We start from the raw sequence: 25,214 nt of genomic DNA on the forward strand, positions 1-25,214 counted from the left end.
CCTCCCCGTAGAGAATGTTCAAGTTTCCGAGAGCAGGACAGAGAGAGAATATACTGCACACTCATTCAGGATGTGTGAGGAATGCCTTAATGACGTGACCTTCCCTTTACCTTCTCGGCCCCCTACTTTTTGTAACACTCTACTAGCACTCTACTCACACTAGCTGTTCTTACTCATCTATGCACAACACAAGCTAGATTTTTGTGTGTTTGCCTCTGTTATCCTTTTTGAAGTTAGTAATAACCCACATCTATTGCAGATCCTCTGATCTCCTGATCTGTGGATGTTTATCAGAATCCCCTCTAATGGTGCCTTTTTAAGCCAGGGAGTTTAAGGTTTTTTTGGGGGGTAATTTGAGATGCTGGCCACATCAGGGCTAAGAACACATTTCCCTGAAAGTAAGAACAAGTTCTCTGAAATTCTAAAATCCTCAAAGAGTGCTTTCAGAAATTATCTTTACCGTAGTTATCAGTGTGTGGGTTCACATTCATGCATTTGGTTCAGGGGTTACAAGGCTGATAATGTACCCAATTTTTTTGTTGTATTCTATTGTATTCCTCCTTGAGGGGTATTACTCATAGTGCTTCTCCCTCCTTTACTCAATATATCAGTTATGTGACAGCACCCCCTGCAGGTGGAAAATAGAAGCAAGCTTTTCATGTCCCTTTCAGTTATGACAGTAAATGTTCACATCGCTTCCAAATTTTTTCAGTAAAGATTATGAAAGATGAACACACAAGAATGCTACGCACTGAGTTTACTTCTGTCTTTTCCTAATGACTAGAAAACGCCGCTGAAAATGAGCGGGATTTACATAAAGTCAGTGGTGCCGGACTCGCCTGCTGCCTTGTGCCAGAAGCTGAGCCTGGGGGACCGGATTTTGGCTGTGAACGGTGTTAGCCTGGTGGGGATGGACTACTACACGTGAGTTCAGTCGACCTGCTGGGGGTCTGTTTCTCTCTGGACCCATATTTTCTGATGAGACATTTATGACATATCCTGTCACTTCTTTCTTTGAAATTTGCTGAAATGTGTCTGTGTCATTCACAGAGCCTCTCTCCCTCTCCCTCCCTCTCTCACAGTGGTAGGGAGCTCATCCAGACTTCAGGGGGCAGTCTTCGGTTGTTGGTGGCTAAATCAGAATCGACTGGCAGGAGCTCATTTACATAAATCCTGAGTGAACGGCAGCGAGTCTGAACTGCAGCTGCCTGCTCAGAACCAGCAAGTGCAGGAGGGGCGGTGCATGGCACCACATGAACTTGGCATATATGATACTTGGTGATTTGCCAAGACTGTTGCAACTCATTGAAGCACTTCTGTGGCATAAGACCTGAAAGTAGAGGACGTGCCCATATTGTTTCAACAATTTTGAACCTTAAGATAAAAAAAGGACGAGGTGGACACTTTTTGTGTTGCTGCCGTTTTCTGTTCTACTCGGAGCCAGTGACCTCTGAGGTACAGTTCTAAAGGCACTCTGGCATGTTTTCTCTGATGATCAGCATTCTGCATTAGCATTTTGCAGTTTTCAAAAAAAACTTTTGATATGCCTGTGGCTGCCAAAAAGTTGTGTGCCAATTTGATTTATATGGATTATCACTGGTAATTATTATAAGACATTAGTTATGATTAAAGATTCAACCGTACATATATGCCTACTATATGACTACAGCAATGCCGCCAACACTCACCTGGAGCCGATGGTGCCTGACTCACTCTGCTTACTGTACATTCCCTACAATCGAAAGAAACTGAACCCGAAAACAATCCACGTTTGCTCCAGCATCAAGAAACGGCTTAAGAAATGCCCCTACATCTTCTATTTTATGCTGCTATTTCTACCACTTCAGATTTTGTCTGATTTTTTCAGGAGAGGAATGGGAAATAATCTGAATCGGCCTAAGAGCCTCCTCAGTGCTTTGGTCTACCAGTTGCCAAGGTCTTGCAAATTTGGTATGTCAGCCTGGACTGCACAGCCTACTTTTTAAAACATTGTTTAACATAACTACAATATGCAAGTATATACAACATGCATTATCTTTACTGTGTAAACAATATCAAATATATTGTCTATCCTTATTTAATAGGGAGGGTGCATTAGGAATTTATATCAGTGTATTGGAGCAGAATATTATGAAATTACCATTAAGGTTTGAGTAAGACCTTTACAATATTTCATACTTACATTGACTTGGAGAGTCTTCTGTCATATAAAAACAGTGTACTAAATCCATGCTGTATATTTCCCCATTTCCACAATTCTTTCAACCTTACTGATTTAATCAAACCCAAAGCCAGGTTTTATGCATAGAAACATGGCTCTCTGTTGTTACCAGTAAAACAGTGTTATATAATCAATTTAAATGAAGGAAAATGTGATTTTTGTCACGGTTATATTTGTATGTGTATCAGAATTATGTATGTCATAAAAGCATTTCCTTTTTGAAGTTAACAGAAGAACATGATAACCTGAATAATAATCCTCTGCAATAAAATTGATGTTTTAATATTTATTCTTTAACAAATGTGGCTTTTTCCAGCAGGTGCTTTTTTCTCTTCATGCTAACACTGGTGAAGTGCATGTATTTAGTCCCATTGATGCAGAAGGCTTGTTCTGCAGGTTGTCATTGCCATGGTAAATAAGCCCTGTCTTCAATTACATTGTGGCAATGTAATGGTTTTCCAGCAGCTATGGCTACCCAAAGCACTTTACAATTAATGCCTCTCATTCGCCATTCACACACTCTTACACAATCATAAAAGGCAGCCTGAAAGTCACCAACCAGCTCATCAGGAGCAGTTAGGGTAGGTGTCTTGCTCAACGACACTTTTCCCCCAGAGGGCTGGGGATTGAAATGGCAACTCCCTGACCACTCTACCTCCTGAGGTATTGTCATCGTCCATGATGTGTGTAAAGTGATGACCTTGCATTCAAAATAGGATATTTCAGTATACATCATAAAATTTTAGTCTTTGCATGCAATTAAATACTGATTCCCAAGACTGAGGGATAATGGAAATGTATAGGGTTTTTTTTCACGCTATTATTGCAGCAACGGAGGAGCTCCAGGACTCGTGGGCTGAACCTGACTGTTCTCCCCTCTGTCACACCAGATATTCTGTCATCTCTTCTAGGACTGCTCTAGAGTAGGACATTATCAAACATGTTATTTCTGTCAAGCATAGGTGTTACCAAACACACAGAACAGTGTGATAAGGTTGATTCCTTATACTCAGTGTGAACTGGGTGTACTTTACTGTGCTTCTTAGTTCTGTGAATCATGCATCTGAGCATTCAATTGAGCCTTCGGTAAATTACTTGGCAAATGGAGGCAGTTGAGCCTAGCTGTTAATATTGTAGGATTACCTGTCACTCTGGAAATCTTAAAGCCTGCAGGGCTAGACAGCCAGACAGGGCAGTCACAGGTAATAGATGCCACACTCATCCTGCAGACACAGGAAATACCATCTACTAAGACAAGCTCAGCAACAAGCTCCCCTGGGAATGGGCTTTCCCACTGAAGATCACCCATCCAGGAACCATTGCTGTCTCTTTAAATCCAAAACGGTTGTGTAGTTGACTTACAGAGGACAGATGATGTGCAAAAGACAAATTATATAAAACAGAAAAACTGAATCTAGATAAATAAAGTTTCATTAAGTCAAATATATTTAAAGGACTGTATGTTTGTGCTGTGTTTCTGGATAGCTGGTACCACACTGGGTCCCTGTCCATCTCACTTCTCAAGATCATAATGCACATCTTGTTGCTGTTGATGATGCTATGTTATCCATCCGCATAGTCGTATGTTTCATAAGCATCTCATTTGTATATCAGGTGGTAATTCTGGTCCTGCAGGCCCAGTATATTCAGATTTTTGTTTCCACCAATTAGCCTGGCTAAATGAGCTAACTGGCTGTAACCTGTATATACCAACACTAGTTCACTTGTTGATTAGATCAGTGTTTCTCAACCCTGGTCCTGGGGATCCACTGCCCTGCATGTTTTAGATGTTTCCCTGCTCCAACACACCTGATTCAAATGAATGGGTCGTCATCAAGCTCTGCAGAAGTCTGATAATGACCCATTCATTTGAATCAGGTGTGTTAGAGCACGGAGACATCTAAAACATGCAGGGCGGAGTGTAGCACAGTGGGTAAGGAACTGGGCTTGTAGCCGAAAGGTCGCAGGTTCGATTCCCGGGTAGGACACTTCCGTTGTACCCTTGAGCAAGGTACTTAACCGAAATTGCTTCAGTATATATCCAGCTGTGTAAATGGATACAATGTAAAATGCTATGTAAAAGTTGTGTAAGTCGCTCTGGATAAGAGCGTCTGCTAAATGCCTGTAATGTAATGTAATGTGAAAGGGCAGTGGGTCTCCCAGGACCAGGGTTGAGAAACACTAGATTAGATGACAGATAAACTGTTTACTAAGGGACAGAAGAACAGTGTTTGGCTGTCATTCATGCACTTGTCAAGAAATGTCTACTGGCTTAAATATTAGGCTAACTGCGTAATTAAGGCCAGAAGTTGGCATCAAAATCAGAAAACAGATACAGCTCTTGTTGCTCAATTCTGCTGTACATCATGGATACTCAAACCTGTCCCTGGTTTTGTTTTCTCTCAGGTAATTAACTAACCAATTACTGATTGCCCATTGTCTACCCATGAGGACCTGGATTTGAGTAACAGGTCGTAGGCCAACAAGTTGTGACACCAATAGCTACAAAAAAAAAAAAAAAAAAAAACTATTCCAACTATTAAGAGATATTAATTCAGTATTAGGGGGAAGCTGTTTTTCAAATTTAATAAGTTGTACTGTAGGCTACAAATTGGTCTACTTGATTTTTTAAATTCACAACAAATATAAATTATAAATTGCAATGATTCATCGCTAAACAGAAAGCTACTATTACTAAGATTTACGACGGACTTACAAACCCGTTTTAAAGAGTCTGAAACAAGACCAGTTCAAAACCTAGACCGAACCGCCCGACCAATGGTGTAACTTCATCAGTCAGTCACTCGGTCACAGAGATGCGCGGTGTAACTTCACTCACAGACATTCGCGTTCATAGGCCTGACGCGCTGTTAAGGTCCAGCCAAAAAGTAGGCTGTAGGCTTACAATTAGCCTAGGAATTGCGTGATTGTGAGCGCGTCATTCCCGGTCATCCCTCCATTCGGTCATCTAGCAGCTATATATAACGTCTATATAATGTGCAAATGGTCGGTCAGTTGAAAACAGATTACAGTTTCAAGACAAAATCTCTTCAATAAAAGCACTTAAAATATAACCCTAGTAGCACCAGGGTCGAATTCACATCCTTTGTGTGATGTGATGGATCCATTAAGACAACGGGACCTATACCCTGCTCTTGATCGTGAAACTGATCCAACCAGGCCAAGCGGCATATTTTGCGTACTGCTACGCACGTGAGTGAAGTTTTCTCCCCAAAACTCTTTTTCGCTAGACATCCGACACCAAACGCACATGCAGCCACGCAATGCATTAGGTCGTTTATTTGTAAATCTATATATATATATATATATATATATATATATATAGATTTACAATGTCCATCGAAATAAAACCTCGGGTGATAACGTAATAGGCTGAAGGTCTGCGGAATAATAATGCTGCAGGCTATTGTGAACGGATTCACATATTTTCGGTCATTACGGCTAAAATATAACAAATAGCTAATGCGCATGTGCTTTGAGCCTCAAAGTAGATCCACGTATTATATGCAGTGCAGTTACCTAGCTACGCTTGCTAATTTAGCTAGCTAGCTGACTGGATTGAAACAAGCGTTGAGATGGTTAGTAGCACACTTGCGGTCGTTTCATTGTTGATGCGAAAGGACCATGATCCAATCTAGTCGTACCTAGGAGGTGTAGGCTGTAGCTAGCCAACACAACTAGTGAGCAGTCTAGATAAACAGTGCGAAATTACTTCTAAGAATCGTGTTACACGTATATTTTATATAAAGCGACTTAGCCTAGTTACGTCTGCAGCCTTCCAATAAATCAACAGCTTAATCTCGCTAGACTAGCTAGCGACGCTGACAACAAACTAGCTGGCTACAGTGAGCCAACTGTTGTTAGCCTGCTTGCAAACCTGGGTTTACAACTTGGTAAGTTAGCTAGCTAGTCAGCAAATGCACATGATCATGCCTTGGCGTTGGCATAACCAAAGTCATCCTAGCACTAACGTCAGGAAGAACTAGCCCTGGATATCGATAGAAAATTATCAGCTGCGACGGCTGCTAACTTGCTAGCTAGACACAAACCATTTATTTTGTCGCGAATGCTTTACTTGGCAATGACGGTTCAGCACTCTTGGCTAGCGAACATCATATAATGTCTTGTTTCTACAGTCTTGCTGTTTAAGGCGAGTTAATTTCGAAAAATAATCACTTATTTTGCAGTCATGTCGCTCATTCTTAGGTCAGTCTTATGCGTTTGTGCAGGTCCATTGCACAATCAATCAGATCAGATGAATTGATGTTAATGTTAGCTAACATTCCAGTTAGCCACAAAATTCGATGATCTGCGGATCATATTATACTGCAGGTGACGAGTTGCTAGATAAATGCAACATTAAACCGGTAGTTAGCTAGCTCGGTAACGTGGCAAAACCAAGTTAAAATAAGAGAGATCGAGACTGCAAGGGAATTAGGTAGCTACAGAATGAATCTGAAATACCAGGGTGTATAACAAGTAGCACTCGTTTTTCTTTGCTTCTTTTATAGATCCTGTACACACAGACAATTGGTGGCATGCAATCTCCCGACATTCTTCGTGAAGCCACTGATTGGCTGTGAGCGCAGGACTCTGGAATTCAGGTAATTTTGCTGAGACAATTTAGAGTCAGGTGCTAAAATTTAATTTGTTGCGAACTTTAAAAGCATAGGAAATCATTTATCCCGAACCAGCGATTTTACGTTGCTATATGTACTAGGTCTTATTATCAAGGAAAATCTCTTATTTCACATTTTTAGTTAGTGTGTGCACATTGGTTGAACATATACCACTCCGGGAAAATGTTCAATATCAGTTGATCATATGTAGTAGCTGAAGTAAACTGCGTCATATAATGGTTGCATGAAATCCATATATTAATTAGGTATCAATATGTATATTTACAGTCCCTTAATTATCTTATACATTTTTGCTTAGAAACCAGAATGGGGATCAATTCAATATTGGGCCAGCGGGCCACTCTTTGGACCAAATAAGAATTCTGACAACACTCCAAGAGATCAGGTATTGCAGGCAGATTGTTGATGCACTGGGTGATATTTGAGTGTAACATGATGTTTTTTCAATGCATAAAATGGTTGAAAATCAGCAACTCTTTTTCTCTCCTTTTCAAACCAGCACCCATCCATGGACAAGCTCAGGGAGGACATTTTGAACCTGTGCCAGCATTACCCACAGGGACTTCCATTACTGAAAATACCACTGCTTTATAGGGCAATGTATAAGAAACCACTGGACCTAGGCCCTGATGGGTTCCTGGAGGGATTTCTGGAAGCTATGGCTGATGACCTCACTTTGGAGTGCACCCAAGCAGGCGTGGCAGTTAGGCCTGCCCAGTTTCACCCACCCCACTGTGATTCAGCACAACCTTCCCCTCATCGGTATCATCCAGCTCAGGTGCCTGTTGAGGCTCCTCCAGTAGTCCCGACAAAAGATTGTAATAAAGGTAAGATCTGAAGAATAGGCTAATACAATATTATTATTTAATATTAAATATTTATATACAATATAAACAATGCAGTATTTCATCGCCATTTTAGTCCAAGTGGTCTGGTTTGCCTTTGAGAAACCATGAAGCGTCCTGGAATTTGTTTTTCTAAATTCTTCTCAGTTAGAGTAAATTAGGTCCTCTTCCATATGATTAAGGTGCAGCTACACTTGGCTGAAATCCAAACGCTTGCGGAGTGTACATATTTCATCACTAGTACCCTATAAGCATCAGTTTCTTTTTTAGTTGGTGTTCTCGTGAAGTAAATGGATGGCCAAGGAAATTGAAGTTCTGCTGAGTGTCTAAATTTATAGAGTCCACTTTAGCTTTTATAAGTTTGTGTGACATAACTGAGTGATAGAGGAGCTGGTTCAAATGACAGTCATATCTCTGCCTGTGCTGCTTATTTGACCTCAGTCAGGCACTGCTAGTGTAATCCAAGCATGGAAAATAATAGTGAACTGGCATAAGAAATGTTCAAACTGAACAACACATTGCTCTTGTTTTGCCTCAACAGAAGCTGTGCTGCAGCAGCTGCAAGTGGAGATTCTGTACTTGCTGCGCTGTACTCCAGGTGGTGTGGAACTGCCCAAGTTGTGCAGCAAGTACAGGAAACTGTATGGACGGAAATTAACCCTCTCCCACTATGGCCTGGGAGGTCTGCAGGAGCTACTAGTGCTGTTGGGGGACCAGGTATGCATGGAGCATGTGAACAACAAGAATGTGCTGAAGGAGGCAAGCCAGAGGAACTGCAGCCAGCATCTGACTGATAACGGTCCGACTGCTAGTGGGCCAGGCTGCAGTCCTTCTCCAAAGAAGATGGGTAATTTAATCTCATTTCCCTTGTACTCATTTAATAATCTGTGCATTATTTTTGTGCTAACTTAAGTCAAAAATGTGATTTTTTTTTCATGATGTGTGCAATATATTTTTGCCCTCATTTTTGGGGGTGAGACATATTCATGTACAGTAATCAAGAACAATTAATTGCAGGCTGAACTTCGAATTAATGCGTTGTAAAGGGCTGCTTGATTTAAAAGCAATTTGGTTATTATACATTTTGGATATTTTGTTGTGGTGTGGTTTGTGCTGAAGATGCATGGAGCCACTTGTGCTACATTAAACATGGGTGCATGGATGTGCAGTCAAAATCACATTTTGTAATCGTTATATGATACATTAATCAATAACCAAGCAAAATAAGTGAATGTCCTTTACAGAGTGGACATGCTGTTTCAGACCCTGTGTTTAGTAGTGACATACTTAATATTAAAAGGTGCTTTCCATTAATTATCAATTTATTTGGGGTTGGTATGGAGATAAATATTTAAGAAATGGGTTAGTACCACCATATCCTCTATATTGCTCATTATACTTTTCTATTTATCTAAATCAGGCAGTAGCAGTATCTGTTACGTTGCACTTCCCAGGCGTGGCATACCAGGAAACGTATCTTCCGCTGCAGCGAGCAGTCCTCCTGCTGTTGCTAGGCAGTGCTGTTACGCAACAATGTTCTCTCATGGTGATGAGTCACAGAGCTGCCTTGGCAACAGCGAAGGCCAAACCGGGAAAGCGATACCTAAGGGCCCTCGCTTACAATATCGGCCTCAGTTCTCTGAGTTTCGGTTTCATTTCTTCAGAAACTCATTGTGAACTAGTAGTAGGCACTCATACAATAGCAGTTGAGTTACAGATTGCTTAATATGTGATCACAATTTGTATTTTAAAGGTCTCTGCCCTTTGACAGTGTCTTGACTAGAATAATATTATTTTAAAAACATGAACATGATATATGGAAATCCGTGCACCACGATGCCAATTGCTTACTGTTCACGTATTATGCCTGAATAAATCTTATACTGAAAATGTAAACACTGTGTTATACAAGCAAAAGTTTTATTATTATTGTTATTATTATTATTATTTTTTACATTTTACTGGCAACATGTAGGTCTTACTGAATGACTGTGCTGGCACTTGCTTTTTTGGGGAAAAGGAGAGCCATGGCTTTCATTAGTTTCACTTTTCATTCAGTCAGGGGTGGCTGACTGAGAAACAGACTTTGTCCCAGTGCTGAGGTATAAATAGTGCAGGAACCATCCTCTCTCACTGAAACAATATAGCTTTTGCCAGAGACAGTCATCAGACATTCAAGACATGGCGTTATTATTGAAGGATATCAGTCTTGGTAAGTCAAGTGCTGAAGTTAGCTTTCAAATTTTATTTTAAGGGTCATTGTTGCGTAGATGTAGTTATTAATATATAACAATCATGGTTTTTAATGGCTGCGGCTTTTTACTTAAATTTTTAGTGTTTGTTTTAATCAAAGGTGTCCTAACACTGGTCCTGGAGTTAACTGCTTGATCAACTGCTTTACCTTATTACTTAAATGTTCACTGACAACAAAAGCCAGAAAACTCTGTGTCTCCCTGGGACTTTTGGACTCGTGGTTATATGATAGTTAGCTGATCACTTAAATATTTGTGTTGTGATTTGTTGGGTGATGTGGGTGTGGTTGTGTTTCTGTTTTCAAAGATATGTCTTTCTGCGTAATTTGATTGTTGGCTTGAACATAACTATACTTACTAATTCATTACAATATTGAATTATAGCCTACATAAGTTAATTGATTTTGGACTTGTCATTAAGTTTGGATTAGATCAGTAATGTATTGCTTAGTAATGTGTGTATGTGTGTGTTACTTTTAAGGGGAGGTATCACAGGTACCTCCAATCAAAATTTTGTTTTATTGTTGAATTGTTAAAAACCCCTATGTATATGCGTTTTGCTATTTCTCTGCAAAAAAAAAAAAGAAAAGAAAATACCCCAAATAGAAATGATAAAATAGATATTTTAAAAAGCTTCTGTAAATTACCAGCTATTTCCATTAATATGCACAATGTTAAATTTGGTAGCTATATCTATAAGCTAATTTGGAAAAAATGTTTTTCAAACAGGAAATATCTAATTTAGAGAACATGGCTATTGAGGTTTTCATCATTAGAAAGTCATGTGTTGTCCACTTGTGTGACAAGTACTGTGATATTAATTCATTTATTTTCTATAAACACAATCTGAAATAACATATAATGCATTGAATAGTCTATTAACAGATAGATAACACACTGTCTGCAATTCATATTGGCAAGCCGAGGGGAAAATACTGACTTTGCATTCAAACCGATCACAACACCAAAAAAGACTTAACACCCTTAACCAATCAGTATGTAGTTTACTTCTTATATTTGAGGAATCATTGTAATGATTCCAAAGGAAATACCCACACATCTCCAAGTTAGCTATATGCTCCAGAAAATACACTTTTGAATGATATGCAATTCAGCAGAGTCAGTCCTACAGCGTTTCTGACACATGTTTATGGGTATTTTATTTTTGGTGTATTTGGCACTGTTGATACAGTTGTAGTACAGGCTAAATATAAATATCTCAAAATGTACTATCAAGCCTTTTCACCTGTGGTGCCTCCCCTTAACACTTACAGTACCAGTCATAAGTTTGGACACACCTGCTTAAACCAGTTTTTTCATGATTAAAATGCTTTAAACTGTATAAACCTGTCTATAAACACTTAATATTTCATTATTTGATGTATGTACTTATATAAGCAGATAATCTTAAGTGGATTGCGTTCAAAAGTTTGATTTTTAAATGAAAATGGAAATCTTGTAAGCTCATGGGGGGGTGCATTGTTTTGTTATTTAAATAACTTGTATTGGTGTTCATGATCACATCTATCTTAACAGGTGCTCCAGGACCTGTAGAATGTTTCATATATATATATTTTTTTAAAAAGACCACCCGCCATATTTCAAAATGCATGGGGTATATACCTACATCATTTTCACCACATGCAGTACCATATATTTCCAATGGAGGGTAGAAGGGTGAAACTGATGTAGGAATAAATCCCATGCATTTTGAAATATGGCGGGTGGTCTTTATTTTTTTTTTAATATGAAAAAATCTACAGGTTCTGGAGCACCTGTTAAGATAGACGTCATCATGAACACCAGTACGTACCAAGATATTTAAATTATATTATGATATGAATTATGATATTTAAACAAAACAATGCCCCCCCCCCCCCCCCCAATGAGCTTACAAGATTTCCATTTTCATTTAAAAATCAAACTTTTGAATGCAATTCACTTATGTTTATCTGCTTATATAAGTATAGATATTATATAATGAAAGTGTTTATAGACAAGTTTATACAGTTTATAGCATTTTTAATAATGAAAAAACTGGTTTAAGCAGGTGTGTCCAAACTTTTGACTGGTACTGTATATAATTTGAAAAAATTAAATATTCTGCATCACTACTAATGATTTATTTTTTGTATGTGTTACTATTGCATAGAATGCTGTTGTCTGGCATTGCTATCGCATAGAATAGCATTGAATGTTGTTGTCTACATTTCCACATCCACCGAAGAACAGTGCACCACTGGTTCTCTAGTGTGTTACTTAAAAGCTGTTTTTTTTCTTCAGGTAAAAAAGTGGAGAAGGCATCCCTGGAGGTTCTGGAGCTGTTGAAACAGCACCCAGAGGGTATTCCAATAAAGAACTTAGCCAATGCCTTCAACAAGAAATATCAGAAAAAACTAAAAATATCCAAGCTTGGATTCTCCTCTGTGGCCCTGTTTGTGGAATCCCTTGGGGATGAGGTGCTTATTGATCAGGAAGTAGTTTTTCACAGATCGCACATACCTCCCGGTGGGAGAACCAGGACTCCGGAGCTTCCCAAGCCGCCCTGTGGCGTTCCTGTTGGCGCTCTTGTTGGCTTTCCTGTTATCGCTCCTGTTGGATCAGTGCAGGTTGGTAACGGCTCTGCAGTGCTTTCGTCCAGCGGCAGGCCCTTCCTACTCTCAAAATCTGTTGAAGACAAGAAGGAGCTGACGGACACAGAGCTTTGGAACAATGTCACAGAAGTGTGCAAGATCTACCCGCCTGCCCGCATGTCTGTGGAACAGCTGCAGAACGGTTACTTCTTACACTTCCACACCCCCCTCCCACTGGAGCGGTATAAGTCCCTCTATGACAACCACACCTGGATCCAGAAGCAGATGGCAGCTGCCCCGACAAACACTTGCGGTCCGATGGTGTGCCCAGGGCTACCTGCGCTGCGAGCAGAGTCTCCTGCAGGTAAGGATGAGCTGACCTCATCCTACATTACTGTGAACAAGGTTGTATTTACAGTTGCAGTGCAGTGATACTGAATTGCATGTAAGACCCTGACTTATTTACAACCCAACTTTCACAAGTTTGTATATGCCTTCCGCTTCTGCATCGCGTCAACTGAAAAAGAGAACAGTGTATTTAAAACTATCCTAAAATTGTCAAAAAAAAGTCCTTTATGATTCTTGGCTAGAAATTTCAATAGCTGGTATAGAAAGCCTAGTGATGCTGGTTCATTTTGGTATGTCTGTAGTGTACTGTCTGCTGATAAAAGAAGACACTCCCACCCTCCTACCCATATAGCCAGTTGCTTAGCCGGTTCATTTAGGAATTTCGGTGATGTCACCCTATCACATTTTTCATCCATCAGTAGGCAGTGATCAAGTTGTAACCATTTAAGAAATGGTTTATATGGGGAGGAGGGAAGGAGTGACTTTCTATCAACCCATGTCTGGTTGACATGACTTGAGAAAAGGCAAAAGTGACAGCATGTTTTTGTGCCACTAGAGGGCATACTGCAAACACAAGAAATTTACCAAATATGAGAAGTGCATTTTAGCTCTTATTGTTGTTCATTTTCTTAGTGTATTCCGTTATCCAGGGTGACTTGAATAGACTCTTAAAGCTTGATATATTTACACATGTTGAAGCACTTTGAAGCTGTCAGTTAATTAGAATTTTATTTATTTATTTATTTATTTTTTTATTTTTTTATTTATTTATTACAAAGCACGTCTTATTCCTAAAAAAATTAATGAGTTATAACAGCATACTGCTGAATGAATTTGAACCATTTCTGGCTGGTAAAATATGAATTTGTGTGCAAATAGTATGCATTTCATTGAGAAACAATCAAACTGGCACTGTTCCTATTGGCTGTGGCCTCTCTGGTGGCTTTTCAAAAACAAACTCAAAATTTGTCGCAATTAGTGGATAACGTTATCTCTAGTAATTAAATACGATTTATGTATCTTATCTCATCTTTAGGAAGCTTTCTGTTTGGATGTTTCATTCATACATTTTTGTAATAGAATATTATACACAGCTATTAAGCCATGGTAATGTCTTGGTACCTCATCTTGCAGGTGCCCAGAATGGGAAGGTGCAGTTAGCAGGGGTGACCAACGGGGACGTGAATGCAGTGGTGGGGGCTCCAGTGGGACCCCTGGTGCCAGCCGCCCTAACCCCAGCACTCCCAAGGGGCCTTTCCGGGGCTGACTTTCCCGCCCTGGGGACCAAACTGTCCAAGGGCGAGGAGAAGAAGCTGAAGCAGAGCCCAGCGGGAAATGCGCCACTGTTCCGCGAGGGTTACTACGCTCAGGTGAGGGAAACGCACCGCGCCGCCATGCAGGATGCGGACGTGCTGGAGAGCGAGGCCGAGTCCAGAGACAGGCGGAAGAGTAGGGTCAGCGTGGAGGAGGCAAACAGCCTGGCTGAGAACGTCATCCGGGCCATCGCAGCCGATGGAGAGCAGGTCACCGTTGAGAAGGTGGGTGGCCTGGCTTGTGTCTCTGATAGTTGTAGTTGTCCGGCTGTAACTGTAACTGGGTGTCTGCTTAAACTGAACGGTCGGCCTGTTTTCTAAATGTGGTCATCTGACCTTTGTGCTTCTGCTGCTCAGGTGTGTTTCAGGCTCTGTCAGATTAAGAAAGTCCAGTCTCTGCAGTCGGTTGGTATTGACCCCAGACGGCAGCTTTCAGCTATTAAGGACTTTCTGCGCACGATTAAAGAAGTCAACCTCTACATTCAGGTGAGCATCCATTCTTTCATCTGGTCTCATATTGGTAAGGTGTTGAGCTTTCCATAATATTCTGTAAAACAAAACATTGAAGCTGGGCTGGAATTTAGCTGATTGTCTTTTTTGTTTCATTAACTGCATCAGGACTTGCACACAATGAACTGCGGAGATGTTAGTCAATTTACTGAGGAGGAATTTGTAACACTGTTTGGCTTACAGCAGTTTAAAGTCAGAATTTAGCGCTCACTGACCAATACCTTGTTCTCCTTTTGTCTGTCTCTCGGGGCAGTCTGTAGAGGCTGTGCAGACAGTTTGTACCCTTTATGAACTCGGGCAATGCCTGGCAAGCCTGAAGAACATGAAAAGATTTGAGGAGCTTAACCTTGGGCCCCTCTGCAAAATACCACTTGTACACAAGATGTTTCAAGTCGACTGCAACACAAAGGATGATGACATTACCCAGATTGAAACGGTGGACATTATAAGGGTAAGATATAAATTGGTTCTGGCTTCACAGGGTACAAAGTGGCTTCATATTTTATAATTAAATATCTCTCTTGTGGTACCGTACCCTGGTATATTATGCAACATAAAACATTTGCTGTGCTGTTATAATTGGTTAGCATCAAGAAGTTTAACAGTAAGTTCATTTTTCCATTCAATGTTTCTTACTCCTTTGTGTTTCTGATATGTCTGTGCCCTTCAATAATCATCACTTTAGATCGCACTTGCTTTGCTAGCTGTCAGTGTCCTAAGATGATCCTGAATGACTGTACAGACTTTGAAAGACTTTGAGTGAAATGGTTCTCTCTTTTCTTTGTGGAGAAAAGAGGGCACATTTACACCTACATGAATCATTTCATGTCTCAACTTAAAAACCACGAAGGTCTCTTATTCTATAAACCTTTCTCGAAATCTTTTATCTTCTTGCCACATATAATCCTTCCTGTTCTGATAAAATCACTCTCATCAATTCAGTTTTTTTGTGCACTTTATATACATGTCAAATATCTAAGCCTGTACACTAGTTGTATGCCACTGCTCATTGTTGTTCATATCATTCTTTAAAAAATAAAACACAGAGTCTGCGAGATTACAAGCGGAAGCAGAGAGCAGAGAGAGTTAACCTGGCAGACTTCCTGAAGTATTTGGCTGACCAGTTCAACTGTGAATCACCCTACAACCTTGGGGTCAGGATAAACAGTATTGGATTAGCTATTTCAGTAAGTACAGAATACAATTAAATGTGCTTGTACACAGGCTATAACCTTACCAATTTTAACAGCCTCAAATGGCCTAACCTTTAAATTGTGCCTGCTCAGAGTCAATCCCCTGTCTTCCTGTGGTGGCTGCTATTGTTTGTTCCTGGTTTTTACAGACCTTGCATAAGGCAGTGAGGTCAGAGCACACTGCTATGGACAAGGCCAAAGATATCATCCAGATGGAGATTGAGGAAGAGGTGAAGAGCAAAATGATGAAGATCAAAAAGAGCATTCTGGAAGCGGCACAGGGCCCTGCCCCCTCCTCTGCTGCCAGTGTGGACTTGAGACGGAAGTATGCCTCCCTGACTGCAGCGGAGGTCGTACTGGAGGTCTTCACTCATGCTGAAAAAGTCTTCAGCACCCGGTTGGCCAAGGTACCACTATGTGATATGTGGTTTAGAAAGGCTGGGTTCTGAAACTGTAGGAAGATTTCTGATAGATTCTGATAGATCTGAACTATTTCTCCCCTACTCCTGTTTTTGTGTGAGAATCATGTTTCTTCACTGCAGTTTTACTTATTTCTGGAATTGTATCCTCTTGCCATGGTTTTTATTGCTTTCTTCTGTGTGATATTTTTGTGCAAAAATGTTTGTAATAAATCCTTTAGGATGCAGTGAAGGATGAGAAGCTTTAATTGTCCAAGTCTAATTAAGCTATTAGAATGTCCTGGTTTCTGTGCTCCTTAATATATTGTCCTGCTCAAATAATCTTATCCCAGGGCTATTACTGCACTGTTTTTTTTGAGATTATGTTTGTGGATGGCATGTCTTTGCATGTGTGTTTTTATATATATATATATATATATATATATATATATATATATATAATATATTATTATATATATATATATATATATATATATATACACACTCACCGACCACTTCATTAGGTACACCTGTTCAATTGCAAACTGCACCTGTTAACACAAATATCTAATCAGCCAATCACGTGGCAGCAACTCAGTGCATCAGAATGGGGAAGAAAGGTGATTTAAGTGAATTTGAAGGTGGCATGGTTGTTGGTGCCAGATGGGCTGGTTTGAGTATTTTAGAAACTGCTGATCTACTGGGATTGTCACGCACAACCATCTCTAGGGTTTACAGAGAATGGTCCGAAAAATATCCAGTGAGCGGCAGTTCTCTGGGCGAAAATGCCTTGTTGATGGCAGAGGTCAGAGGAGAATGGCCAGACTGGTTCAAGCTGATAGAAAGGCAACAGTAACTCAAATAACCACTCGTTACAACCGAGGTATGCAGAAGAGCATCTCTGAATGCACACCACGTCAAACCTATATATATATATATACACACTCACCGGCCACTTTATTAGGCACTCCTTGCTAGTACCAGGTTGTCTTCTGTTGCTATAGCCCATCTGCTTCAAGGTTTGACGTGTTGTTCACCCAGAGAACTGCCGCTCACTGGATATTTTCTCTTTTTCGGACCATTCTCTGTAAACCCTAGAGATGGTTGTGCGTGACAATCCACCAACAACCATGCCATGTTCAAAGTCACTTAAATCACCTTTCTTCCCCATTCTGATGCTTGGTTTGAACTTCAGCAGATCATCTTGACCATGTCTACATGCCTAAGTGCATTGAGTTGCTGCCATGTGATTGGCTGATTAGATATTTGTGTTAACGAGCAGTTGAACAGGTGTACCTAATAAAGTGGCCGGTGAGTGTATATATATATATATATATATCTCAACAGTGGTTGGCCATATTATGATTTCTTCCATGGTTGTCTTACATCAAAAATGACTTTCATCTTGCATAAAGATAAAAGATCCTCACAAAAAACCCAGCCATTGACTTTCTACATACTGCCGCGCCTTTCTGATGTCTGTGATTTATTAAGTCCTGTATACTGCATGTTAAATGTTATTTTTATAGTTTCCCTGCTCCTTTGTGTCACCTCCAGCATGTTCGGGAGTTCCTAACACGTGTGACAGGGGACCGGCTGGCCACCGCCCTGTTCCAGTTAGCCATCTGTGGTGGGTCTCTGGAGGTACCTCAGGACTTGGTGGCAAAGGAAAAAGCTCACAAGCCAACCCAGGAAAAAAATAAAGGGGAGCAAAAATGCACCGCACCGCCCCCCAGTGAGGGTATGTGTACTATTCAAGTTGCCATATTGGAAACATGTTTTTTTTTCTTCAAAATGCAATGTAAAGGGAAACTATGTGTATTGGACCTTCCCCATAGACTTTATGTTCTCCTTAAATGTTCTGGACTTTATCTCGACTGAAACAGTTCATTATTAGCTGATTAGCTGGCTTTTAAAAACCTGGATGTGTCTGGACTCCCTTTGCACCTTAGTCTGCCTCTTGTAGCAATAGAGGAGGTATTTCCTAAAACAGTCAACTAGATGAAATGCGGCAGTACATGCTGTACTGTTTGAATTTGAATATATATTATATGTTACAGGACAGAACATGTCTTCCATTGAACATTTTGGCCTGTTTCGGTAAAAGAAATGTAACGAGACCAGTAGTAACTGAAGTGAATGAGCGATTGTCTTTTCATGCCTTAGCTGCTGTAAAGCAGTACCTCCAGGACAGCATGGCCAGCTTTAGTGGCGTGCTCTCCCTGCCCTACATGTCCAGACTGGAGAAGAAGGTGTCTGAGCACTTCCGGGTCAGCCAGTTCAGCCAGCTGGAGCAGGGGAACTTCTTGGAGTTCCTGGTGAAACCAGGAATCAGTCCGGTAAGAACCTTGCTCCAGCACTCTTCATTTCTTACACGTTTCATCCTGTCTGACCTTGTCTCACTAAAATATATTCATTTTTCTTCTTTTGTATGTATAATTCTTGAGTCTTCTTTGAGTAAATATTTACATGTATTTAATGAAGAAAATGTATGTAAAATACGTAAGAATAAATGGAAAATAACGGAGGGCTAAGGTCGTGTGGGTGTGCTGATCTGGTCTCTTTGTTTGCAGATCCTGCAGGAAGCTGGAGGGGGCACTCTCGCTCTGGGCAGTCAGGACTCCCAGGCCTGTGGCTTCAGGCCCAGCCGGCAGGATGTGTTTGAGTTCATCAAACAGTGCGGGGTCGAGGGCCAAGACAGAGTGAGTGGAAAAATGACGTCAGGCTTAGTCAAACTGTCCCTGTCCCACTGTGGAATTTCTAGCCTGTTCTGACGCAAGCCGATCATAATGTCAGAGGGGAGGAGAAATTAACTTAGTGTGATGTGAGCCAATCGTGATCATTCCTTGTCATTTTGGTTTGGTAGGTCCCCTTCATTGAATCTGCCTTGCGGAGTCACTACAGGATTAGGGACAGTCGGGAGCTGGGCTTTGGTGCCCTCTCCACCCTTGTGGGCCATGTCGTGCGGCAGAAGCAGCTGAATGCCCCCTTCAGCACCAGCCTGGTACGCTACGAGTCTCCGCTGTTCGTCAAAGACTCCAGGTGAATATCCCCAATTCTCAGGTGTTTGTGGGTCTGTCCTCTATACAAATGTTAGATACACAGTATGGAAGCATTCATCACTAGCCGGGGGTATTGTCCGATTTATTAGATTTATTTTCATAGCAGGAACCATTATTCAGTCTTATTTAGTCTACCTTTCTGAGCATATTAAAGATGGGTATTTTCTGAAGCTGAAGCAGGATGAGTACCTGCTCATTTTACCTGCATCCTGGGTTTCCCACTTGTTTGTATAACCTCTGCACCTCACGGATGTAACATTTAAATGAAACTCTCCATATCTTTGAGCCAGCAAATCCATTCACTGTACAATAGGATATGGGCACCTGTGCTCTGCAGTGTTAACGCACAGCGCTTTCCTCTGGTTTCTCATTTTCCCGGGGTCTCAGGGGCTCTGTGGATGAGAAGGTTGGCCTGCTGGGGCCAGTGACTCGTGAAGATGCCGTGGCCAGCTTGGTGTCTGCTCCTCTGCTGGAGGACCTCGCTGAGTGGGCTGAGTGGGAGTTGGTGTTCGAACGCCAGCACGGCCCATTGAAAGACTTCATGGAGAGGCACTGTGGTAAGAGATGACTCTCTTATATATATATATAACAGCCAGGCACAGAGATCTCGGCATATTCTGAACTCACTCCTCCCTGTTTAACTAGAAAATAAATTAGCATTGAGACCAAAGTGCCTGAATGATATAAAACATACTCTTATTTCATTTAAACATTTAAACTCCAAACATACATACTCCTTTCTTTTCATTGTATCATGAACAATATTTTGTAATAAGATGTAGTTTATGTGCAAAATGCTAACTAGGTGACCTAAAACAAGGAATAACTTTCTGGGTGCACAAAATGTAAATTTTGGTTACACTGGCTGACAAATCTTTGTTTTAAGAAATGTAACAGCCAATTTATTTCCATCTATGTGAAGTCATGAATTCATTACACTATGAGCGCAAATCCACAAGCATACGCGCATATGCACACACTCACATACACACACACGGACAAACATAACATAAATATATTTAATTTGTGTAACTGGTTGCATTATTAGTATATAGTAAATTAAATATTCTTGCTTGTACTCGTATTTGAAGATGGAAATGTAGTGCTGTTGCTAAGGTTGAGGCTTTGTGAAATTGTTTCATCAATACTATACATCTACATACTGTACATATATAAATAATGCTTTATATATTGTCAGTATGGATAAGCTAGATAAAACTTGTGTAGGTATTGGCAGTTTTTTAATTGAATGGCTACAGGAAATGAATATTGTAATCCCCTTTTCCATTTCCTTTCTTGAGGAAAGTATGTGGCTGTGTCTATTCCAGGTGCTCAGTCAGACCTTGCCGCACTGGAGGTAAGGCCTGGTGTGTTGCTAAGGATCAGCACTTCCAGCAATGATAAGCTGTTCTCAGAGGCAGCGCAGGATTTGGACCCTGTCGGTACCGCAGGGCACTTGGTCTCCATTGTGGTGGCTGATGGGATAGCCAACGCTCCAGCAGCTCTGCTGGCCAATCACATGGAGAGCTCACTGGCACCAGCTGTCACTCAAGAAGGTGGGCTTGGAGGAAAGCTTTTTTGTAAATTTCATTGCTTTTCACATTCTGAGTAATATTATAATTGTAATGAACTATAGAGGTGATTATTAATTTTGGATTAATTTCTGCATGGTTATTGTCAGGTCAGCTTAAAAAGTTTTCTTAAAGGCCTTGCTCAAGTTAAGAATTGATGTTTTGATACTGGTAAATGACTTGATATACAAATTCCTAGAATTCTTTGAGTGAATGGATCGCATTGTATATTATTTGTTATTAATATTAATTGTCAAAATCAACATATATATTTGCTCATAGTACCTCATAACAAATCATTTTTTATTTTGTTTATAACCCCCTATTAATACATATAAATGTTTAAATGTTTCTCATTAGATCTATCAGTGACTGAAGATCCAGCGCGTTATACCAGAGTGGCAAAGTTCATCCTTGACTGTCTGATCAGAATACCAGCACGGATTTGCAAAGCCTTTTTACAGCAGGTATGCAGTGGACCTACTATTTCATTTCTGTGCTACATGCAGTGATGGGGTCAGCCTTTGATTTGGTGGTGTTGTATTGGTCACAGGTGGGTGTCATATGAAAGCAGCTGGTATATTGACAAGTGGATCTGTTCCTGTCAGTTCCTGAGTGATTCCAGCGGCTCTGTTTACTGTTCAGCCATTACTCTCTTCACAGTGTTTTCTTCTGGTAGTTTTTGTTTTTCAGCACAAGTTTTTTTCCTTTAGTTTTATGTCAGCATCTCAACAGAAAATCGTGATTGTTTGGTTTTCCTATCTTCGATTTAATCTGTACTGCAGTGTTGGGCAACATCTTCATGTTGAACTTGTATCCACATGGAGTCCATTAATTTGACTGCTCACATGGCTTGCTGATTTGTAGCAGAATGATGGCTAAATGCTTTTTGTGCACATGTGTGTTGTCATCCTTTATTCCAGGTGTTCCTGGAGCCCCTCTCCAGAGTGCTGGGGCAGGCCAAATCTAAGGCTGTCCTTCTGCAAACGGCAAAGTCGGACACCCGCTACTTAAACCAACTCCACCATCTGGGCCTGCTGTTGGGCATGACAGAGTGGGTGAAGGACTTCCAGACCAAGCTGAGCCCGCCAAAGCTGCCTGCGGTTCCATCGCTGATCAAGAAGGTATGCGGGAGCACCTGAGGGTTAAGCAGCCTCTGTCACGAATTGAGTGTATTTGCCAAGAAAATGCATCATCTGTCACCCCTTTGTTCCAAATTGAAACTGAACTGCTGACACCAGCTGTTCGTTTCTAAATCAGTTTCTCCTTACATTTTTCTTTCTCTGTCTAAATAAACTGAAAACATGAATCTTCTGGCATCAGTTTATTCAGAAACAAATCTATGGAGCCTGCAGCGAAGGAGAGTATAATTTGTTCTGATCTGAACAAAGAGAATGAAATGAACTTTTTCAGTTTTGTTGTTATGTGATCAAGAACAAAAAGCATGATGTGAACTTTGACAGTGAGGTACCGTCACACTCTCTTCACCAAGCTAATGGGCACTGAAAATATATGAACCAAGATCTGACCATCTGATTTGGATAGGAAATCTGTGTATTGCATTGTTTGTGTAGTGGCTGTGTCAGGCAGCTCTAAATATCCAGCTTTAGCCAGTGTCTCCTCCCGTCTGCAGCCCCAGTCAGCAGACTCCATGTCCATGAGCAGCAGGTCGTCTGCAGTGGACCTGGACGAAGACCTCCTTGAGGAGTCCAGGCCCGAACCTGACTTCAATTCTGAAACGTCATCCCTGAGTTTTACCGACCAAGATGGTGAGGTTCCTGCCAGTGTTAAGTGAGAAGACAGTGGCATGTGAGAAGCACATCCAGTGTACATTAAGTTTAGACTGTCAAAGCTGTGTGACCATGCACTCTGGAGAATGTTAACACTGATGGTGTGTGTACATTCCATTTATTGTTCACGTGAATTATTGTGTGATCATGCAATTTGGGTAATGTTCACGCAGATGATGAAGGACAGAAATTTGAACTTGTGCGGAATGCTGAAGGCTGTGTTGATGGCGAGATGGCGGATGATGACAGCAAGGACGTGAGGGGAGAGCAGCTGCAGAAGGAGGGTCCGGATGGGGCGGAGCCCACTGCGAACGAGGCAGAGGACAGACTGAGCAAGTGCAGAGCTGTCATCAATGACATCAGGTCTGCACTCCCTCCTCCCAACTCATCAGGGTTTTGTATTGGCAAAGTGTCTTCCCTGTTGTATGTGATAACAGCCACATAAATTACCTGGATGAAGCCAGCAATGTCCTCTCCTCCAGCTTTCCCCAGTAAAAATAAACCAATCGCATACCAGTCAAATACAGATGATTCATCATCAGGGGTGATGACATTAAGTGACAGTTGATAGCGAATTGTGTTCCGAGGGTTCCAGAGGAGGGGAGACTGACTGCTGGGAACAAAATTGATGGAAAGGTTAAGCTAGTTGGGCAATTAGTATTGATTTAATTCGGACAAAGAACTCTCACTGCTGCTTTAATGTTGTCCTGAGAGAACTATGGGAGATGCACTGTAGCAGTATTCAGAACATCTTTCTTTCTGAAATTGCCATTTTACCTTCAATGTATCATGTGTGACTGTTTGAATCACAGAACTTACTGTTTTTCTTGAAGTTGACCATACGGCCATAATACATTTTTGTCCTTTTCCTTTCAGTTGCTTGAAGTACTGTTTTATGGTTTGTGTTCATTGTAGGAAAAGCGAATTTGGCATTGGTGTTGAGCTAAATGAAGAAGGTCAGAAGTTGATGAAGGTTCACCAGGAGCGACTTGGAAGGAGTCTGGAGCGTCTGTCTGCTGAGCTCTACAGCAAGGACACCCACTTTGTGTTGGAGCTTATCCAGGTGAGTCACCTGCCACTTTAATATAAACATTAATGTAAAGAATTAAAAGGCTTGATTGGCTGCTGGATGCTTATAAAATGCTGAGAAGTAAAATGACTCAAAGCTGGTTGGAGTTAAGATGGCCTTCAGTTGACAGTTCTAATAATACATGCTCCGACGTTGTTTGTCCCACGCTATGTTTAGAATGCTGATGACAACAGCTATCCTTTGGCTGGGGATGTGCAGCCAGCTCTGGCCTTTGTGTTGGAGAAGGACTGCATCACCATCCTGAATAACGAGAGTGGCTTTGAGGAGAAGAATATCCGAGCCATCTGTGACGTAGGCCGCAGTACCAAGGGAAAGCACAAATATGGCTACATAGGTAAAGTGTGCCCTTTGCCTCGCCATTTCGTGCTTTACAGATTGCAGGAGCACTAACAGTTACATTCATTACAGTTCCTGATTATTATGAAACACAGTGACATCATATTATGCTCATTCACCCTACTAGACTGGTGTAATGGTCGGGCTGCTTCATCATTCTTGATAGACCCTCGGTTCACCGTTCTGTGATTTGTCCATTATCAACATTCACACCTCCCTTCAAGTGGAGGCAGAGAATTTATTTGGAGTACCACATAACAGCTGAACAGGTAGCCTTTTTTTCAAATAGGTTTAAAAAGCTCCCGATAGCAGTAGATAAGGCAAATAGGAAATGAGCTGTCCCAAAATGGCGCACAAATCCACTGAGAATTATTTTCACTCACTTTTATGTTCCCTTGATAATTTGGGTTGTCAGAAGGTAGGAAAAGATTCCATTACATACTCGCATGAGAATTGCTTTTATTGTCAAGTGACTACATCATAATCTTCTCCGTTTGTCAGCTCCCAGGCCTTTGAAGTTCCCTAGCACATGACTGTATGCAGGTGACAATAAAAGCTGTATGCTCTTCAAGGAGAGTCAGATTGAGTTACTGGATGTCAGCATGTATTCCACTTTTTTGCTGACTAGTTTGCCTGCCTGAAAGGGTCTAGCAGTTCAATACTGTACATTTACAGCTACACATTTCCCAAAGTGCAGTTGTGAAATATGTCTGATGTACAGGGCTATGTACTGCATGATGTATTGCTGGAATTTTTCATTTTTTTTTTTTTTTTTCTATTTACAGGACAGAAGGGCATTGGCTTTAAGTCCGTGTTCAAAGTGACAGACTGTCCTGAAATTAATTCCAATGGCTTCCACATCTGCTTTGACAAGAACAGCGGGCCCATGGGCTACATTCTGCCGCACTGGCTGGAGGAAGAGAGGCCTGTGTGCACAGACCTGCTGGAGCTCAAGCAGCACAGGTGAGCTGAGGATTGTGGTCATTGCTAGCACTGGCTCTCAATCGTCAGGGATCCTGGAGTGCAAAATGATTTTGGTTACCAGCTCTAT

At 41.0% G+C, this 25,214-nt stretch overlaps 2 protein-coding genes across 10 annotated transcripts in view; both read left to right on the forward strand.

The window, feature by feature from the left end:
* Positions 1–2,510, forward strand: part of radil2b (Ras association and DIL domains 2b) — a 33,066-nt gene extending 30,556 nt beyond the window's left edge. For both annotated transcript variants that reach the window (XM_064323001.1, XM_064323000.1), the window contains exons 15-16: positions 785–924; positions 1,083–2,510. In XM_064323001.1, the coding sequence (XP_064179071.1) occupies positions 785–924; positions 1,083–1,170 (228 nt within the window). In that variant the 3' untranslated portion in view covers positions 1,171–2,510. The remainder of the gene's footprint in view (positions 1–784; positions 925–1,082) is intronic.
* A 2,905-nt stretch (positions 2,511–5,415) lies between these two features.
* wu:fj29h11 (uncharacterized) overlaps positions 5,416–25,214 on the forward strand; it is a 44,136-nt gene continuing 24,337 nt past the window's right edge. Inside the window, exons 1-24 of one of the 8 annotated variants that reach the window (XM_064323007.1) lie at positions 5,416–5,434; positions 6,754–6,846; positions 7,181–7,267; positions 7,382–7,709; positions 8,269–8,574; positions 12,263–12,916; positions 14,035–14,438; positions 14,571–14,699; positions 14,977–15,174; positions 15,770–15,910; positions 16,066–16,323; positions 17,872–18,055; positions 18,481–18,653; positions 18,888–19,016; positions 19,181–19,356; positions 19,764–19,933; positions 20,705–20,932; positions 21,308–21,414; positions 21,871–22,071; positions 22,581–22,716; positions 22,911–23,100; positions 23,653–23,800; positions 23,984–24,161; positions 24,949–25,126. In XM_064323007.1, coding sequence (XP_064179077.1) covers positions 7,391–7,709; positions 8,269–8,574; positions 12,263–12,916; positions 14,035–14,438; positions 14,571–14,699; positions 14,977–15,174; positions 15,770–15,910; positions 16,066–16,323; positions 17,872–18,055; positions 18,481–18,653; positions 18,888–19,016; positions 19,181–19,356; positions 19,764–19,933; positions 20,705–20,932; positions 21,308–21,414; positions 21,871–22,071; positions 22,581–22,716; positions 22,911–23,100; positions 23,653–23,800; positions 23,984–24,161; positions 24,949–25,126 — 4,607 coding nt within the window. In that variant the 5' untranslated portion in view covers positions 5,416–5,434; positions 6,754–6,846; positions 7,181–7,267; positions 7,382–7,390. Of the gene's footprint in view, positions 5,435–5,690; positions 5,821–5,841; positions 6,136–6,250; positions 6,393–6,753; positions 6,847–7,180; positions 7,268–7,381; positions 7,710–8,268; positions 8,575–9,716; positions 9,940–12,262; positions 12,917–14,034; positions 14,439–14,570; positions 14,700–14,976; positions 15,175–15,769; positions 15,911–16,065; positions 16,324–17,871; positions 18,056–18,480; positions 18,654–18,887; positions 19,017–19,180; positions 19,357–19,763; positions 19,934–20,704; positions 20,933–21,307; positions 21,415–21,870; positions 22,072–22,580; positions 22,717–22,910; positions 23,101–23,652; positions 23,801–23,983; positions 24,162–24,948; positions 25,127–25,214 lie in introns of those variants that run through there. The other 7 variants (XM_064323003.1, XM_064323002.1, XM_064323006.1 and 4 more) reach the window with 7 other exon arrangements.

This window comes from Anguilla rostrata, chromosome 2 (genome assembly GCF_018555375.3).
Source record: "Anguilla rostrata isolate EN2019 chromosome 2, ASM1855537v3, whole genome shotgun sequence".
NCBI classification, from domain to species: domain Eukaryota; kingdom Metazoa; phylum Chordata; class Actinopteri; order Anguilliformes; family Anguillidae; genus Anguilla; species Anguilla rostrata.